General features: G+C 28.0%; 1 protein-coding gene and 1 long non-coding RNA gene across 3 annotated transcripts; both read left to right on the forward strand.

The window, feature by feature from the left end:
* The first annotated feature begins 10278 nt into the window (after nt 1-10278).
* LOC112639037 lies at nt 10279-11760 on the forward strand. Its single transcript, XR_003123260.1, has 3 exons — nt 10279-10550; nt 10751-10845; nt 11680-11760. It is a non-coding gene; the product is annotated as an uncharacterized LOC112639037 (long non-coding RNA).
* An 899-nt stretch (nt 11761-12659) lies between these two features.
* On the forward strand, nt 12660-20855 carry LOC112637041. 2 transcript variants are annotated; one of them, XM_025411829.1, is made up of 9 exons: nt 12660-12751; nt 16751-16954; nt 17286-17543; nt 17636-17737; nt 17828-17962; nt 18105-18239; nt 19186-19418; nt 20151-20310; nt 20600-20855. In XM_025411829.1, the coding sequence occupies exons 2-9, from the start codon at nt 16753-16755 to the stop codon at nt 20719-20721; spliced, it is 1347 nt and encodes a 448-aa protein (XP_025267614.1). In that variant the 5' UTR covers nt 12660-12751; nt 16751-16752; the 3' UTR covers nt 20722-20855. The 2 variants fall into 2 exon arrangements, with proteins under 2 accessions (XP_025267614.1, XP_025267613.1); XM_025411828.1 differs by lacking the exon at nt 12660-12751 and having other exon boundaries at nt 16584-16954.
* Nucleotides 20856-21449: the final 594 nt, after the last annotated feature.

Raw genomic sequence — 21449 nt, forward strand, 5'->3', positions numbered from 1 at the left:
AAGAACAAGTACCTCAAGAGTGTACTTTGCGAACATACAGACCTGCAATTTTAAATTTTGAAATGTCTGCAGAGGAGGAAGACGTAATGGAATGGATGCATCTGGAGCCACCTATACATTAAAACGTTAAAAGCAAAGATAATAGTAAATCTAAAATATATAATAATAAAAAGAACAATCCCAAAATAATAAAAAGAGCATTGAGAATAGAAAATTTCAATTTACATCAAAAAATAAAACGCTTAAAATATCAGTTGCGATGTATGGCACAAAATTGTAAAAAATCAAACAAGAAAAAACAGAAAAAAAAAATGCTACAGAATTTAATAAATGAACAAGAATTATATCTTGTGGCAAAAACAATGATAAATTTACAACTGCATATGCCACGTACACGATATACTGAAGAAGAGAAAATGCTTTCCAAGCAATTATATTATTATTCAGCCTCAGCATTTTGCCGTTTAAAGAAAGCAGGTTGTAATTTTCCTGGACAAAGAACAATTAGAAGAGATGGATAGAAGAATACAGTATAAAACCAGGATTTTGTGATATTATATTTAAAAAATTAAAAGAAAAAATTGCACAAATCTCTGAAGAACAAAGAGTGCTTTAAAATGGGATGAGATGTCTATAAAAAGCTATGAAGAATATTCCTCAAAACTGGAGCAGATAGAAGGTCTTGTTGATTTAGGATCTTTGGGCAGAAAAACAGAAAGAACTAAATGTGTATTTTGCCTTGATAGTCTGAATGCACATCATCCATGACGACAACCATTGGCATATTTTTTAGAAAGCAAATGTATGAGATCACATGAAATAGTTTACTTAGTCATGTGTCTGGATAAATTGATTGAAACAGGTGCTGACGTGAAATTAGTAACATGTGATCAAGATACAAATAATGAAGCCACTTATAGTCAACTAGGCGTTGATGTCCAAGAACCGTATTTCATGCACAATAATAAAAGATATTATGCTTCATATGATTTTCCGCATTTAGTAAAAAGACTAGCGAGTTTCCTTAGAACGCATGACAAGATATATTGCAAAGGAGAAATAATCGCATCATATTCTGATTTTGTAAAGATCTGTTGCAAAAACCTGGTGCGATAATGCGACAAAAGGAGGCTCAAATTTATTATCCCATATTACACAAGCACACATTCGTCCGAATTATTTTGAAGCTATGAATGTGAAAAGAGCATTTCAATTATTTAGCATTTCAATTATACATTCGCAGCTGCAATTAAAATAGCTGGTGATGATAAAGAATTAGATTCAAGTATTTGGAAAGCAACAGCTGATTTTGCAGAGCATATGAACAACGTAATTGATACTTGTAATTCATATAGTTTTAATGTCACACATTTGGTGGAAAACGGCCATTGTCAAGAAAAAGTCCTGACATTGAAGATTTATTATCAAACTTTATGCAATGGTCCCTAGGATGGTCCAAGTTTCCGAATAAAATAAGTCAAGTTCCTTGCTTCAAAGGTTTTGCCATTACGACACAAGCAATTCTTTCTCTGCATAAGGAACTTGCAAGTAAAAATGAAGGATTTGAACTTGTAACATGTTTATGCAACCAAGATGCGGTAGAACATTTGTTTTCAAAAATTCGGCAACGTGGAAGATTTAATCCTAATTCAACAGTAAGAATAGTTCGATTATCATTCAGGCATATAATTTCCACAGGTTACATTGAAACAAGTGATAAAGGAAATGTGCAATGTCATGAAAGTGAGGCTGTCATTAATAAACCAAATCAGCTTATTAAGACGATTGAAAATCGTATGAGTAAAAATAATGTTGCTATCATTGATGATGATATTGATGATGATGATGATGATGATGTTGCCTCGATAACAAATTTATTTAATAAACATGCAGACATTCTTGAAGAATGTGATATAGACACAGAAAATGCAAGTATACTCAATAATTATGATGAAAATGCGATAAAATTTTTTACAGGATATGTATATCGAAAGAAATAATTGTCAAAATTATCGAGCGTAATATGCGCAAATAATATGCGTATATGCGTAAATAAAAAAAAACATTTTTAATAAAAAATATGAATTACATAGAAACAATTTCTTAATTAAAAAAATTTATATAATGAAAAACATAAAAATAACATTAAAAAATTCAATAAGGTATATTATGAAAAATACAAAAATGATATAAAGAAATCAAAGAAAGAATATTATAAAAAATACAAAAATGATATAAAAAAATCCAACAATAAATATTATAAAAAACAGAGAAATGATATTAAGAAATCGAGAAAGGAATATTATGAAAAACATAAAAATGATATAAAGAAATTGAAAAAAGAATATTATGGATTAGATAAAAACAATATACTATTATATAAAAATAAGCAGAATATAAAGTATAATAAAGAAAAGTATATTAGAAACATATCAAAGCTTCTTAGAATGTCGTCATTGTCTGAAAATAGATTGGAGGCTGAACGTATAACAAAATGGTGCTTTTATATAAGAAAACATTATATTCTGCAAATGAGAAAAATATTTAATAAATGTAAACAAAAAATTGAAGTTTGTTTGACACATGCAACAAAATGTTCTTTATCAAAATTTAGTAGAGATTACGTAAATATGTTTTGCGGACAAGATAAACATACCGCTTCTTCGGAATTATATTTTGCAGAAACTATCTATCATGTATATAATATTTCTAAACCTATTATAATGGATTCTGAAAGTAAAGCAATTAATATTAATTTTACTTTTAATAGAATCAAAACATAAACCCAGAAAAACATAGCGCTGTAGTTCTCTTTGTAAAATGGAAGAGATCATTATTAACGATATGAAATGTTGCTTTGAAAAATTTTTAAACTGTACGTTACAGACTCTTCGACAAAAAAATTTTATGTTATAATTGTTCCAATCAAATACGTCAAGACAACAAAGTAGGTTGTAACGATGCACCCCGTGCACCCCCTTAGATGCATCGTATCTACCCGGCATGCGATCCGCCGGAAGCTGCCGCTCGGCAGAACACCCGCCGGGCATAGGCAGGGACGCGGTGTGCCCACATGTTTTTAAACTTCTTTAATGCTTTCAAAAAGGGAGCCGAATACCGCCGAGTGTTGCCGACGTGTCCCGATACGGCGACCGGCGAAAACCCGCGCTCGGCGCACACCCCGAACCCCTCCGAGCGCGCCACCGACCGTACCGCTTTCCGTAACCCGTTCGGAAGGGGTAATACCGCCGCGCGCCGACGCGGGCAATTAAGCCGATATAAAACGGGCACGTTCGGCACACTAATTACCTTTTTCCGATCCGCTCACGACAGTGAAGCAGCTCCGAAACCTAGACCGCTCCTACACAAAGAAATCTAGCTTCGAGGAAAGGAGGTAGAGCGAACTCTTCCTCCATTGAGCACTCTCAATCCTCGATCAAGATCTATCCATCCGATCAATAATCCGACCAGGAAAAGAAATCAGAGTGCAGTCTGATTCGGTCGAGATTTCTCGACCACCGGTCTATAATCCGACCGCCAGACGCTAGTGCATCTATTCACGAGGCAGAGGGGAGAGCTACCTCAGACGAGTTATTCTCGTCAGCACTGCGTTCCCGGAAAACTCTCCTTAGCTTACCGAGAATTACAATTCTTCACAAACGCATACGAATAATTTCGCGGGAATACAGCACGCATTTCTCGTAAACATATACGAACCATTTCGCGGAAATATAGCGCGCGTTCCCCGTAAACCAGCGCAAAATGCCGACTAGACTGATTCTTCAGACACGCATACATAAAAACCATACGCGCGACGTCAAACGGTCATTGACTGCGCCATAATCAAAACACGCGCTGTAAATAGCATTTAAAGATATCAATACGATCCAAAAGCGCATTATATTCAAAATACACACGACTAAAAACTATTGTACGATCCTTAGTACAATCCAATATCGTTATATCACGCGCGCACGACGTACATTAATCTGCATATTGCGTCGAACATCTAACTTGCGTCTCGCGCCGAATATCGCGATCGAACACGTTCACAACACGCGCTCACGATCCTACACGCGTACACACGTACACTGTATTACATACAACCAATAAACACATTTCTTTTAGTAGCCTACACACACTCTCGCTCTTTTGAAAAACCTACCGAACCCGGATTTCCGATTCCCGCTATCCGACGACAAATCATGCGGAAATCACACGTGACAAGGTCTTTCTCACTGCTGTTATATTGACTATAAGTATGTAAATGGTTTTTACCTATTGAAATAATATTCCCCCATTATCCAATGATACAATATATTAAAAGATTAATACATAATTTAATCAATTTTAATAAAAAACTAAATAAATTACATAAAGCATTAAATGATGTTGATATAAATGCACTTCAAGATATACTAATTAAGACTCAACAAAAAGCAAAAACTTTTGCACAGGTGACTACGGAAATTAATTTAAATGAGGATGAAATTAGCTTTTAAAGCATTTACGAAACGATGTTCCAAAATATGCCTGTATTTCTTGTGTAAAATATTGTTTCAAAAAAGATATTATGATAAAAATTGATAAGAAAAATCATAAAATAGTTTGTAATAATTTTATTAATGATGTAGGATTAGAAATGAAAAAAATTGTATTATTTGTAAATTTTGTGATCAATATTTCAAAAAGAATAAATTGCCATCAACATGTAGAACCAATAAACTTGAAATTCTACCAATACCAAAAGAAATAATAACATTAAATGAATACGAATTTTTATACAACGAGCGAAAGCATTCCAAACTGTGCAAAGAGCGCATACGATAATGAATAAAAATCTATCGCATAAGAAATTATTTCAAAAGTGAAAGGCAGAATTCATTTGCATATTTCAAAAGTGAAAGGCACATTTCATTTGCGGCTGCCGTTAAACGAAACCTTAAAAAAAATTTGTCCTTCGACTGAACCTATTAATCTAAATCATAAATTACATATATTAGTTCGTGGTATTCCAACTAAAGCAAATATAATTTGGGAGAAATTAGTCGATGTAAAAAAAGTATGGACTGCCTTAATATGGTTAAAACAAAATAATCCTATATATTCAGATATTATACTACCAACATCTCCTGAAAATTTGTTCCATTCTGAATTACAAAATGTAAAGTTTCAAGAGCATGATTTTTTAGAACTTTATGACAAAAATTTAGAAAAAGATAACGAAGAAAATGAAAAAAATAACACTTCTAAGGAAAAATACAAGCCATTAATGACTCAAATGTGGCAAACAGATCAATATTATGAACAATTTTCAATATATCCTATGTATGAAAAAAGAATAAATGAATCTGCAACTATGCTTTATCAAATGGTAAAAATTCAAGATGTTCCATTGGATAATCGTACTAAAGATTTGGATATAAAATATTTCTCTGATTTATATCCATGGTGTGAATGGACTGGCATGAAACTAGAAGTGTCCGTATAACTGATTTTGAATATATTAAAATGAGACTTATGTCACAACACTCGCAATATAGATTAAACATACAATATCTTTTCTATTTATTACTATTTTCTATTTATTATATATATGATAATAATATGCGACAATTAAATAGTGGAATATTTCATAAAATGAATATTACCAATCCTCGTGAAAGATACACAGCTGCTTCTTATTTGGAGCAATTATCTAATCAGCAGCTTGAATCTAACTTAAACATTATATTTTCCAAGTTACGGAATACAGAACAATATTGGACAATACCTAGAAATAATTTGCACTGTATGATATGTAATTATGGACCTGCTACTTGGTTTCTTACTCTCAGTGAGTGGTTATGGACAGATTTGATAGAATATCTTCGAGAGATGAATGAACCAACTGTCAATCAAAAATCTGCAAACGAACTTATTGCTTTCGATCTTGTATCAACTTCGAGATTCGTGAATAATAAATTTAAAGCTATGCTTGATTTTATTTGTTGACCTGATAATCCAATCGGAGAAGTCACTCATTATTTTTGGCGTCGTGAATATCAAGGTAGAGGTATGCAACATTTTTATTTATTAATTTAGATAAAAGATGCCCCGATAATTGGCACATCATCTAATAAGGATATTGCATCTTTTATCTTAAAATATGCCACTTGTAGAATGCCAAATAAAGAGTTATCACCTGAATTATATCGACGTGTAAATACACATCAACGACATAAACATAATAATTACTGCTTGCGTAGCAAAAAAACTAAAATAAGTTTTTCGAAAGTATGCAGATTTGGTTTTTCACGACCCATAACAGACACTTTGAAACTTAGAGATGTTGCTGTTTCAATAGCGGATAGAAGAAAGTTGAAAACAAAAAGCAGACTATACGATTTGCCACGATCTAAAAAGGAAATTAATATTAATGATTATAATCCAGCTATTCTTACTGCTTGGGAAGGAAACATGGATATTCAATTTGTAGGTGAAGAATCTACATTATTGACTTGGTATGCTACGAAATATGTTTCTAAAGCAGAGAAGAGCAATAACGCCGAAAATATATTTGAAAAGATAAATTCAACAAAATCATTAAGAAATTATATTTGGAATATTGGAATGCGTATGTTTAATTATAGGGAATGTGGAGCTCTTGAAGCTGCTGATTCTTTGTTAGGAATACCATTATATGGTACTGACAAGGAAACGACTATAAGATGGTTAGATGTAAATATGATTAGGAGTAGAAAACTTAAATCTTGCAAAGAGATTGAAATATTAGATTCTGAATCTGTGGATATTTTTTATCCTTCTTTAATTGATCAAGAGACACGGTAGTGTCTTGTGCTAAGTCCCGCGTAAGCAACAAGACGCGCCGTGTATTATTACGCGAGTCGGATAGTTGGAGATGTTCGAGATTATCATATTGAAATAATCGCTGAACGGATCGAGTTCTTATTAGGCTTAATGGATAGCTTGAGGTTGATTTACATAAGAAAAGTGTCTTTATTTTTGCTCTACGTGCATCGTGAACAGCAATATTATGATCCAAAGTCGAAATATGAAAAATTTTCATTAAGAAACGTCTCCTTGGTCATCGTCGCCCAAGTCCCCAATGCGCAAGCGTAAAAAGTTGTACGTTTGCCGCATTCGACGTAAGATTGCGCTAGCGGCGCTCCGTGATGTTAAGACTATTATATACAGGGTGTCTCATTTTAATCGATGGATCCAAATTTCTCCTAAACTACATCAGCTACAAAAAAATGTTTCAGATAAAAGTTGTATGGCTTGAAGGGGAACATAAGGTGGTGTCATTTTTTTAGTTCATCTCGAGAGCTTTCCGAAATACTATAATTAAGTTAATTTTCATTAAATAGTTTTCAAGTTATGAGACTTGAAATCATTTTTTAATTTTACATAAGTCGTAAAATATCTAGTAAAATATTCATTTTTCGATTATCTTATCTTAATACTTTTATACTTAATACTTTTATCTTAATACTTTTACGTACAAAATAATAAGCAGAATCAAATGGTGTAAAGAAAACATACAGTTGTTTAAGAAAAAATATGGAATTGTTAATTGCAAATTACATATTTTTTTCCTCGGAACAGTTATATGTTTTTTTTACACCCCAATTGATTCCTCTTATTATTTTGTACACAAAAGTATTAAGATAAGTTAAACAAAAAATGAATATTTTACTAGATATTTTACGATTTATGTAAAATTAAGAAATGATTTCAAGCCTCATAACTCGAAAACTACTTAATGAAAACTAACTTAATTATAGTGTTTTGGAAAGCTCTCGAGATGAACTATAAGAATATGTAAAAGCATATAGGGTGTCCTATTTAAAAAATTGGATGTGATCTTCACGCAACCTTTAGGTGACTCTTCAATGTCAAACCAATGACACCACCTTATGTCCCCCTTCAAGCCATACAACTTTTGTCTGAAACATTTTTTTGTAGCTGGCGTAGTTTAGAACAAATTTGGATCCATTGATTAAAATGGGACACCTTGTATACGGTGTCCTAGACCACCCGTACATCCCTTTTCTTTCAAAAACTAAGCATTTTAGAGAAAAACGTTTTAGACAAAAATTGTATGATTTTGAGGGGAACATAAGATGGTGTCATTGGTTTGACCTTGGATGGCATCGTTAAGGTCAGGTCAAGGACACCTTTAATTTCTTAAATGGAATCACCTATTTTTTATTGCATATTCTTATAGCTTATGTCGAGAGCTTTCCAAAACACTATAATAAAGTATTTTTTCATTGAATACTTTTCGATTTATAAGGTTTAAAATAATATCTTAATTTTACATAAACTATAAAATATCTAGTAAAATATTTATTTCTCGATTATCTTACCTTAATACTTTTATGTACAAAATAATGAGAGGAATCAATTGGTCTAAAAAAAAACACATAATTGTTCCGAAGAAAAAATATGTAATTTGCAATTAACAATTACATATTTTTTCTTAAAAACAACTGTGTGTTTTCTTTACACTAATTGATTCCTCTCATTATTTTGTACGTAAAAGTATTAAGCTAAGATAATAAAAAAATGAATATTTTACTAGATATTTTATGTAAAATTGAAAAACATTTCAAGCTTCATAACTCGAAAAGTACTCAATGAAAAAATACTTTACTCAATGAAAAAATACTTTTGATAATGTTTTGAAAAGGTCTCGACATAAGCTATAAGAATATGTAATAAAAAATAGGTGGTTCCATTTAAGAAATTAAAGCTGTCCTTGACTTGATCTTAACGATGCCATCCAAGGTCAAACCAATGACACCATCTTATGTTCCCCTCAAAACCATACAATTTTTGTCGAAAACGTTTTTTTCTAAAATACTTAATTTTTGAAAGAAAAGGGGTGTACGGGTGGTCTAGGACACCCTCTATAATTATACAAGAGAAAGGAGAAATTTATATATATCCAGCTTGTTTTAAGTTGGAAAAGTTGATGTTGGATCCAGACATGCAACAGCAAATATAATTATACAAAAGAAAGGAGAATCGAATTTATATATCTAGCTTGTTTTAAGTTGGAAAAGTTGATGTTGGATCTAGATATATAACAGCAAAACATTATGTCAGCAATACTAGTATATACAAGTAAGTAATTGTTAATATTAATATACTCTTTAAAAATAGTCTAACAAATTTAATAATTTTGTCTTCTTTTATTTTATTTTGATTAGGACACAATAAAGAGATTAACGTTTGATTTCAACAATAATTATTGCAATTGATATTGGATCCAGATGCAGCGAGAAAGTATATCAGCGATGTTAGTATATAGTAATATAATAATAATATATATACACACACATAAGTATTGAAAGTAATAAAAAAGCAGTTGTTAATATTAATATCTTTAAGAATAATTCTTTAATCTAAATCTTTAAAGATAATTTATTTAACATAATTCTGTTTTCTATTTTTTTTCAGGACACTATCATTGGATATATAATGATTGCAAGAAAAGAATCTTATCAAGATTAATTAAATACAATTAGAATTGAGAGTAAAAGTAAAAAAGAATTATTAGTAGAAAAAGAAATATTGCTTATAAAGTAGTATTGCTTATAATTATTATATGTATATCATGTTATATATTTTAAATAAATTTTAAATAAATTACATATTAATTTATAATATATATACTTTATTACTTTATTATTATATTATAATCCTTTTTAAACATAGCTTATTCACATATAACATGTATTAAAATAAACGTAGCTTGTATTTTACATATCAAATGTATTATCGCAAAATAAATTTAGTATTGCTTATAATTATACGGTCTGTTCTTTATTACTGAACTGGATGCATTAGTGTGTACTAGTTCAGAGTTTATCTTTCCCTCCATATTGGTAGAAAAAAAATAAACTCTGAACTAATGCCCCACACAGCACATGATATCGTACGAATATTCTATACTCATTCTGTGAATGTACGTACTGTACGTAATATACTCAGAACATTTTTATAATATCTTGTGTAGTATATTATTTTTCGTATATTCTCAGGATATTATCAGAACATTTTGTGTAGTATATTATTTTTCGTATATTCTCGTATATTCTCAGAATTTACTTTTAATATCTTTTATAGTATATTATTTTTCGTATATTCTCATAATATACTATTGAATTACGTGCATTTTTACTTTTGAGCGGATATGTATGCCATTTTGGATACGTAATTTCCGCTATTGCCGTCATTTGTCTTTTCCTTCTAGTTGCCACAGGACAATAACCGACACGTGCAGATGTGTTTCGTCTAAAATAAATTTTTCTTTCTCCCGCGCGTTCCGTTGTATATACGGACTATTAAGAACTTACACTCATTTCAACCTCTTAAAGAAGATAATCTGGCAGCCTAATCAGCACTCAGTAAAACTGCTGATTTTTGCTAAAAAGGAAGAAGAAGAAGTCTTTTCCTTCTTCTTCACTGACGACGTACGTGTAACGTGTAACGTGTAATTCTTTGCTACGTCTGTGATACGATTGTGATTATAATCGCAGGTAATACTTCTTATTCTCAAATAAATTAAATATAAAAGGTATTTTATAAAAGCTAAATTTTATTTATTATATTTTTTATTAATACTTAATAATTACGATATTAACCTCAAAAATGCAAATTAACCTCACAATATAGTTCATTTTCTCATAAGTTTATTAAATAAGGTTAAAAATACTTATTATTCTTATCTGTGTTGCAGTATTGCCATGTAAAAAGCATAATATAAATTTATTTTTGCAAACAATCTACATAGGAAAGACACACATACACAACTGGAATATTGCGTATAGCAAGGTGTGTATAAATAATTTGTAATAAAAAACTAACATTTTGATATTTCTTTTACATTTTGTCTTGTTTTTTTATTTCTTATGTACACAGCTCATCAATATAATTCATTCCGTTTATATCATACTGAAGCAACAGGGAATGCTACGTATCTTATATGATTTTTTATTATCATATACATATATTTATATCTTTCATAATTATATCTTTACGTTCATAGTTATATCTTTACATGTGATTTAAAATATACATAGGATGTCCCAAAAGATATACAGTTAAGTTTAAAGATTTGTTAATGTTTTTGTGAGTCAAAAATGTCAATATAAACTTATCTTTAATTAGCAGAACTATTATATGGAGTTATTACAATACGATGAATCATGGAATTCCTAGCATTAATAAAACTGTTTTGAATGTCAGTAACATTGATAATCAAATATAAGTTTATTGACATTTTTTACTTAAAAACATGATTAACGAGCTCTTAAATTTATGACTTTTGGAACACTTTGTATGTATACAGAATGTTCTGTACAGACATAAAATTATTTATGACAATTATAAACTTTAAAAATTTAATTTTTTAATTACATTACATGTAAAGTTTATAATCACATCTTTGCATTGATTTAAATAACAAATATATATAAAAATATATATTAATGTTTTCAAATCAGTTAAAAATATAAATGTAAATATTTAAGTTTATATTATGTGTAATTTTAGACCTCAATGTTAATAATATATAATTTTGTATGTATATGGCACATTCTATATTTATATGCTGCTAATTTATCAAAAATATGTATTTTTATGTGAAATTATTATTATATGTTACAGCGTTCGCACAAAAAGAACATTATTATCAACTTCATGATCTAATAGTTTCTGTGAAGTAAGAAAATTGTATACATATATATACAGGGTCTACCAAAAGTGTGGAAACCCCTAAATATCTCGGAAAATATACGTTTTACAGAAAAGTGTTTCCAACAAAAGTTGTAGGGTTTAAGAAGATCTATATACTGATTCTATCAGTTTGACCTTGGATGGCGTCGTCAAGGTTAGGTCAAGGTCACATTGACTTTTTTAAATGACACCCCCTACATTTGATTGCATATTCTTATAGCTTAATTCAAGAGCTTTCCAAAACACTATAATAATGTTCATTTTTATTAAGTACTTTGCGAGTTATGAGGGTTGAAATAATTTCTTAATTTTACATAAACCATAAAATATCTAGTAAACCATTCATTTTTCGATTATCTTACCTTCATACTTTTATGTACAAAATAATGAAAGGAATCAATTGGTGTAAAGAAAACATACAGTTGTTTTTAAGAAAAAATATGGAATTGTTAATTGCAAATTACATATTTTTTCTTAGAAACAACTATGTGTTTTCTTTACACCAATTGATTCCTCTCATTAATTTGTACATAAAAGTATGAAGGTAAGATAATCGAAAAATGAATGGTTTACTAGATATTTTATGGTTTATGTAAAATTAAGAAATTATTTCAACCCTCATAACTCGCAAAGTACTTAATAAAAATGAACATTATTATAGTGTTTTGGAAAGCTCTTGAATTAAGCTATAAGAATATGCAATCAAATGTAGGGGGTGTCATTTAAAAAAGTCAATGTGACCTTGACCTGACCTTGACGACGCCATCCAAGGTCAAACTGATAGAATCAGTATATAGATCTTCTTAAACCCTACAACTTTTGTTGGAAACACTTTTCTGTAAAACGTATATTTTCCGAGATATTTAGGGGTTTCCACACTTTTGGTAGACCCTGTATATATATACATATATAGATGGGATATATGCAATATATGTATATTTAAAACGAGGAAATATAAAAACAAGGTGATATAAACTGCGGACTCAACAAATCACAACAAAAAGTAAGTTTTAATGATATTTTTTAGTGTAAGCAAACTAGCTGTTATTGCAATTATTTGTAAAAACGATTTAAAATTACTATAAGTCTTATTTAAATTTACTTTACGACACTAAATTATTTTATATTTTACAAAAATGTTTACGTATCAAATATATATATAATTATGTATATAATTTAACTGAAAAGTACTAATTATATAATACTAATGTTAGAAGCAAAATAAATTTGAAACTAAAATTTCAAAAATTCAATTTTTATTTTTAATAAGATTTTCAAAAATAATGAGAAATAGTTTTCTGAAAATTTTAAACTGTACATAATTTTTGGCTACAATATTAAAAGTTATAAAGTAGGTAAATGAATTGATTATTTTCTTATTTTTATTGTACTATTTATTATTTTATTTATGTATTATTTTATTATGTGTATGTGTATTTATATTTAAGTATGAAATATATTTATATAAGTATAAAATAAATAATAAAATAAATTTAATGAAATAAATAATAAAACAAATGATAAATAAATAAATAAAACATAAAATATATATTTTTAAAAAATTAAAAATTATATTTCATTTAAATTGTAATCTTTAAAAATAATCGGAGATATTTCAGGTAAACAAAATATCTCATTTAAAAGGATACACTGGAATATCTGCTCAAAAAAACATTTTAGAGAAAAAGGTTTTAGACAAAAGTTGTTTGGGGGACATATAAGATGGTGCCATTGATTTGATCTTAGATAATTATTTTGAAGGAGACAAAAAAATTTTCAATTTCTTAAATGGAATCTCTAATTTTTATAGCATATTCTTGCAGCTTATTTTGAAAATTCCCCAAAACATTTTTATTAAGTTATTTTTTATTAATTAAGTATTTTTGTTAAAGTTTACAATATTTTGACAAAATATAAAATATCTTGGGAAACTTTCAGTTTTCGATAGTCTTATATCTTAATACTTTTATACACAGAATAATCAAATCAATATATTCATGTAAAAAAAACAGTTGCTTTTTAAACAAGTAATTTGCAGCTGCGTACTTTTTCTTAAAAGCAACTGTGTGTTTTCTTTACACCAATTGATTAGTCTCTCATTATTCCATGCATAAAAGTATTAAGATTAGATTATTTAAATATTTAAGAATATTTTGCAAAATATTTTACATTTTATGTTAAAAAATTGTAGACTTCAAGCTTTATATAACTCAAAAAATACTTTAGTATTTTGGAAAGTTCTTAAGGTAAGCTACAAAAATATTCAGTAAAAAATATAATAGTAAAACCCATTTAAGAAATTGACCTTTATGTAACCTTCAAAGAATTATCCAAAGAATCAAATTTTGCTCACTATTTTATATCTCTCTTGAAGCCATACAATTTTTTTGTTTGAAATATTTTTCTCTAAAATACTTTCCCTTCAGATATTCCAATGTATTCTTTTAAATAGGACACCCTGTATAATTACAATTTTACCAATAATATTATATTTTGATAATTTTAACAGCAATATTTTATTTTATAATATCAATTTTATTAATATATATGTATATATATATTTTTTTTTTTTTTTTTTTTTTTTTTTTTTTTTTTTTTTTTTTTTTTTTTTTTTTTTTTTTTTTTTTTTTTTTTTTTTTTTTTTTTTTTTTTTTTTTTTTTTTTTTTTTTTTTTTTTTTTTTTTTTGTGTGTGTGTGTGTGTGTGTGTGTGTGTGTGTGTGTGTGTGTGTGTGTGTGTGTGTGTGTGTGTGTGTGTGTGTGTGTGTGTGTGTGTGTATATAATATCGACGTAATAATTAAATATTAAATTATATATTATAGTTAATATATTTATCAGCTTCAATATGTTAACAGAAAAGAAAAAAAATGGATAAAAAGCGTTCAAGAAAAGACGCTGCATGTGTGTCAAAACGACATTTAAAAAGATTAGCCGTACAAGAATCCAAAATTGTTTACGATGCTTTATTAAATACGACTACAGTGTCATATAGTAACATTACTTATAAATACACAGAACATTTGGAAAACGTTTCTAAAGTAAATTCAGAAGTAAAAAACATTCAAGCTGCTGAAAATGCTGTAATCGAAAATTATAATGTTCACGAGTGGAACGAAAGTAGTAACAATGTATTGAACATGCAACAGTCCTCTGTTAGCGATTCTTATGAATCGCAAACTGATTTAGCATCTGAAGATGCAGATGTAACAGGTGACAATTTGAAAAATGATCTTGCTATCTGGGCTGTGCAACATCAAATTTCACATACGGCTTTAAAAGCATTACTTCAAAGATTAAAAAAACATTCATGTTTTTCATCATTATCTCTAGATGCACGTTCACTTTTGAAAACTCCGAGAAAACAAGATATACGTATAGTACAGCCAGGAATTTACTATCATTTTGGATTGCAAAAGTCTATGTTGAATATATTAACCTCCATGAAAAACAATATTGGAAGCAGTATAAAAATTGCTATTAATGTCGATGGATTACCACTCTCAAAATCATCGCAACAACAATTTTGGCCCATACTTGGTTCAATTTTTCCATATAATAATGTATTTACAATAGGAATTTATCATGGAACTGAAAAACCTGCAAATGTTAATGATTTTTTAAGTGATTTTGTGAACGAGGCTGCAGAAATGTGTGAAAATGGAATATATATCAATAATCGTAATATACAATGCAGAATAGAAGCATTAATATGTGATACACCGGCAAAAGCATTTATGCTATGTGTAAAAGGGCATTCCGGATATTCAAGTTGCACTAAATGCACAACAGAAGGAGAATATGTCGGAAATCGTATATGCTTCCCACAAATTGATGCACCAATTAGATCAGATAATGATTTTATTAACAAAATTGATGACAGTTATCATAAACCAGATATAACATGCAGTCTACTCAAAATACCTCATTTCAAACCAGTTACAAATGTTCCCATGGATTATATGCACCTAGTGTGTTTGGGAATTATGCGGAAATTAATGTATTTATGGTTGAATGGAGAATTCTATTATCGGCTACAACATAGAGCCATTGAAGAAATATCAACACGTCTAACAATTCAATTAAAGCCATCGATACCTGTAGAATTCGTAAGAAAGCCACGGAAATTAGATTACATTAAATTATGGAAAGCTACGGAATATAGACAAATATTGTTGTATACAGGTCCATTGGCTTTCAACTCAATATTGAAAAAAAGTGTGTACACCCATTTTATGACATTGCATGTTATTATTAGAGTCTTGTGTTCAAAAACTTTGTATGATGAACACTTATCGTATGCACAAGATATGATTCGTTTTTTTATCAAAACATTTATCAAGATTTATGGAGTACAAAACGTGTCGCATAATATTCATAGTCTCATACATCTTGTTGACGATGTAAAAAAATTTGGACCACTCGACAATTTTAGTGCGTTTAGATTTGAGAATCACATGCAAGTGTTTAAAAAATACCTCAGAAAAGCAGAAAAACCTTTGGAACAAGTAATACGAAGATGTATTGAAAAAGAAAATTTAAGTACATCAAATAGATTAAGTACATTGACTAATTTGTCAGATTCTATCCTGATATATCCCACTTTAATTACATTACATGATGATGGTCCACTTTTACTTGACTGCAATAATCCACAATATAAAATTATCAAATATGTCAACGGAATAACATTTAAAACTGGCTCACATGCAGATAATTGTTGTGGTTTAAATTGCGGTGCTATAGTATGTATTGAAAACGTGGCACACTGCAAAAAACAGAATATTCCAATTATTATTGGACGCGAATTTTTGGAAAAGGAAGATTTATTTAATGCCTTGCTCATCATCATTGCTTGGGGTTTATTCCGTAAAATCATTATCAGATTTGAAATCATGGCCATTGAAAAATGTGATAAAAAAATATGTCAAATTACCATATGAAAATGTTAAATACGCAGTTTTTCCATTAATACACAATGAAGTAATTAATATTCATTGACACAGAAATGACTGATAAATTTTATGCAATCGTGGAATTCGAAGATGGACTACAAGTTATACCAAATAATTGGTTAAGTGGAGACTTAAAGAAAGCTTTTTGGCCAAATTTTACAAACAACAAGCGGTATGATAAAGCAGTTAAATTGAGGGAGGAGCCAGAATATACTTGGTTGGAGCATCCTATTCGAAAAATATATGGAACATTTCGTAAGTAATGTTATTTTTTTTGTATATATTATTCTGAAATATTCTTTTACAATATACAGTGGTGACCAACTGTTTGAAATTGAAATTTATGAAATGTGAACCATTTATTTTTTTAAACAAGATTCCTTTAAAAAAATTAATGTCTCACATTTCATAAATTTCAATTTTTTATGTTAAAATCGTAATTACGATATATTAAATATAGCTGGCCGCCATTATATATATGTAGCTATTTTGTAATATAAGAAAATATAATTAAATTAAATTAAATTAAATTAATTAAATTAAATTTGTATTATTTACTAAGTTTTATTTAAAAATTTTTTTTCAGAAAACTATGGAGTGGCAAGGAAAAAGTTAAAAGATGCCGAAGAATTATCCGACATTAACTCTGGCCCTGATATAGAAGAAAATTTAAAAAGGTCGAGAAAAATTAGAGCCGCTAAAATTGTTGACGAAACAAGTAACGATACTGATGAATCATTAGACGAAATGATACAAGTCTCAGAAATTCCAAAGTTTCCAAACAAGCATTCGATGACTGCAGAAACCAGTAAAACATCAAAAATTACAGAAAATGCATCAAAAAGTAAGTACGATCTAATAATAATATAAAAATAACAATAATAGATTTAAATAGAGAAAATATTTTAATAATAGAACATCGTTTATGAATTACAGATGTTAATAATTTGGAAAGAAAATATACAGCAACACAAAGAAGCAACATAAAGAAGTTTGCAAACATAAACACAAATATAGAAAAAGGAACAGATGATTCATGTATGATTTTAACTTATTCATTATAATTATTAAACTATTATATAAACATTTATAATTTAATAAAAATTTTATTATACATTTTATTTTCAGCTTTACATTGCAATAAAAATTTGATTGACGCACCGGTAGAACAATCGTTTGATGAAACCGACGATGAAGTTTATGTACAATTTCCAATTCAACTAGAAAATAAAACATCGTCAAATTTATCAATTCATAAGCAAGGTACAATGCACAATTTCATTTATTTTGTTATGATTATTTTTTATATATTTTAAAAATATAATATTTTTTAAAAATAATTTTTTTTAGTATTTTTTCAATTTCAAAACTTATGCTGGAATAATATAACGACGTATTTTTTTAGCTCTGCATTGCAATGGAAATGTGCTTGATGCATCCGCGGAACAATTGTTTGATGAAGTCGATGAAGTTAATGCAAACATGCCAATTCAATTGAAAAACAAGGCATCATCATCAAATTCATTGATTAATAAGCAAGGTATAATGCACATAATTTCATTTATTTTAGTTACGATTATATATACCGGGTGAGTTTTTTAACTTGAGACTGCAAAATATCTGAAAAACTAAGGCTTCTATCAAAAAATGTTTCTTACAAAAGTTGTATGGCTGTAAGGGGGCCATAAGATAGTGACAATGATTTGATCTTGGATAGTCAGTTGAAGGTTATGTGAAGGTCACCGTCAATTTCTTAAATAGAACCATCTATTTTTCATTGCATATTCTTGTAGCTTATCTCAAGAGCTTTCCAAAACCCTATAATGAAAAAATACTTTATTATAGGGTTTTGGAAAGCTCTTGAGATAAGCTACAAGAATATGCAATGAAAAATAGGTAGTTCTATTTAAGAAATTGACGGGAACCTTCACATGACCTTCAACTGACTATTTAAGGTAAAATCATTGTCACTATCTTATGGCCCCCTTGCAGCCATACAACTTTTGTAGGAAACATTTTTTGATAGAAGCCTTAGTTTTTCAGATATTTTGCAGTCTCAGGTTAAGAAACTCACCCGGTATATATATATATATATATATATATATATAATATATTTTAGTGTATATGTATAATTCTTTATTTCTATTTCAATTACTTGATTATAGTTCAGAATTATATAGTATATACACACCCACACATTTATTCTTGAACTATTTTTCCTAACATTTTTCTAACACCATTTTTATATTTTTTAATATATTATATAGATTTTATATTTTATTTTTATACATCTTACATCACACATATGTATTTTACATTTTTTATATTTAATATTTTATCTGTACATATATCTTTAATAGTACATATATTGAAAAAATGTGTTTAGAGAACGTCCTGTTCTCTATTCTATACATTTTTTGAAAATACATGCTGTGTTTGAGATATAATTATAAATATAATCAAAATGTTTTGAATATTTTTTATAGAATCTGAACCGTACGAACGATTTGTCATCCATAAACTTATAAGTTTAGAATTAAAACTAAACTCTATAGAAAGATGTCAAAAACTTATTCTAAAGAAAATTTCAATCGACACTTTTGAAGCCAAAGAAAAAGAAACAATAGATATCTATCAAGATTTACCGTTAAAAACTGAAACTGATTTACAATCAATGGAAAACAAATTAAATAATGATTCATTATATCGAAATGAAATGGTAAGTTAATTGTCTTGTGTATTTTAACGTTACAATATGAAATTATATACAAAAATAAGAAAAATCTAATAAATTCAAAAATAATATAAAACGACTAATGAGAGTCACACAATTGTTAATGGATGTTAAATAATAAAAAGAATAATTAATATTCAGGTATTTGTTTAATGATAAATGTTTTTGGGCCACTCTCAAAACAATATTTAATCTAGAAATAAAAAAATATATAAATTATTATTGAATATGAAGTCAGAACACAAGCGTTAATTTTACAATTAATTAGCATTAAAGAAAGTACACGATTATTTACATATGTTAGAAAATAGTATATAGTAAAAATCTCGGTGCATGCTGGTATAAAAGTATGTCGTTTGATAATTATATATTTTTGTTTAATTTTTAATTTAAATTATTTTTATAAAGAGAATGGTCGGAAATGGGCTGAAACATTTATCATTTAATAAATATCTGAATATTATTAAATTTTTTTTACATTTATAACTTTTGCTCTCATTAGCAATTTTATATATTATTTTTTAAATTATATCATGTCTTTTTAAAGATGTTTTAATAAGTTTCGTAGACTTTTTATTAAAATATTATATAATTTTTAGAATAATTAAATTGATATATATTTACAGTATTTTTACATGTGAATAGATAATTTTATTATATAAAAGTTTCTTATAATATCTATATATTTAATAATTCCATTCTTTGTAACAATTTTAGGTTAAACAATTAGTCCATGTTACATGCCAGGATCTGAGGACTTCTTGTATACGTCTTATGAAAATAATTTTTGCAAATAAACTGGCCATAAATTATAGTTGGTACGGAGCAAAAAAGAAAGAAAATTTTTCCAAATTGCACATATGCAAAGTTATTATGAGTAAGTAAAATTAAAAACAATTTTTCTATTTTATTATTAGATGCTGTATAATTTCTGCACAAATCAAAAAATATATTTACAAATATTTATAACTTATTTATTTATTAAATTACTTAGAAATGTTTCAATTGTTTTATTATATATTAATAGGTTTAAACGCTCATCTGTATAGATATATTGTAGAAATCAAGTCGAAATTTTTTTTCAATTTTTATAACTTAAAAATAAAAAAAAATTAAAGAAATTTTATTTATCAATAATTCACAAACAATTTTAAAAACTTTTTCAGGTGCAGTAAGAAAATTGCACATTAATGCTACAGATGAACAGATTTCAGCTCCAATAAAAATATGGTTGGCTCATGCCAAAGAGCGTATGCAGAGACAAACATTGAATAGTGAAAAGGATTAAACTAGTACTTCGTTGAGTTTTTCTTGTCTTTTCTTGAATCTTTATAATTTATAATTTGTTTTGAGTTATTGTTGATAACGTTTATAATGATGATTATCCGTCCTTTTTATTTTAAGTAGATATTCTTTTAGATTTATTCATTTTTCAAATTTAAGTAGCTTTTTTTTAGATTTATTCATTTTTCAAATTATGCACAATTTTGTTCTAATAAGTTTTCTTTTATTAATATGTATATATGTGCAATATTATAACATATTTGGAAAAAACCAGACTCCATTATACTCATAGGCGTCGAAACACATGTCTGCGTAGAAAATACAGCTATTGACTTGAGACAAAATGGTTATGAGGTTCATACTGTTGCAGATTGTTGTTCTTCACGTATCTTCACGTACTCATACTGTTGCAGTATGAGTTGTTCTTAAGCATTTAAGAAATTTGAATAAAAAGATTTTATATGTGAACAAAATGTCAATATATTACACCTATAATCCATTTATATATATAGTATATAAATATAAATGGATTATATATATGTACTGTAAACATTCAAAATCTGTTTTTCTGTATACTTATTATTAGTAGTCAAAATTTGCATATTTTTACTAGTAAGTATGAAAAAACGGATATGGGGTGTTTACGGTAACATATATCATTTATATTTATATATAAAATATAAGTTAATCTATAGAATATCTTGAGTATATTATTAGTACATTATAAGTACA

The sequence above is a fragment of the Camponotus floridanus genome, unplaced genomic scaffold, assembly GCF_003227725.1.
Source record: "Camponotus floridanus strain SB8 unplaced genomic scaffold, Cflo_v7.5 scaffold433, whole genome shotgun sequence".
Classification (NCBI taxonomy): Eukaryota; Metazoa; Arthropoda; class Insecta; order Hymenoptera; family Formicidae; genus Camponotus; species Camponotus floridanus.

What these genes read in the sequence shown, in the direction of transcription:
- LOC112637041 (XM_025411829.1), top strand. Translation starts at nt 16,753, where the DNA reads ATGACTGATAAATTTTATGCAATCGTGGAATTCGAAGATGGACTACAA. An exon ending in TTTATCAATTCATAAGCAAG is followed by an intron (nt 17,963 to 18,104) that starts GTACAATGCACA and finishes GTATTTTTTTAG; the next exon opens with CTCTGCATTGCAATGGAAAT. An exon ending in CATATGCAAAGTTATTATGA is followed by an intron (nt 20,311 to 20,599) that starts GTAAGTAAAATT and finishes AAACTTTTTCAG; the next exon opens with GTGCAGTAAGAAAATTGCAC.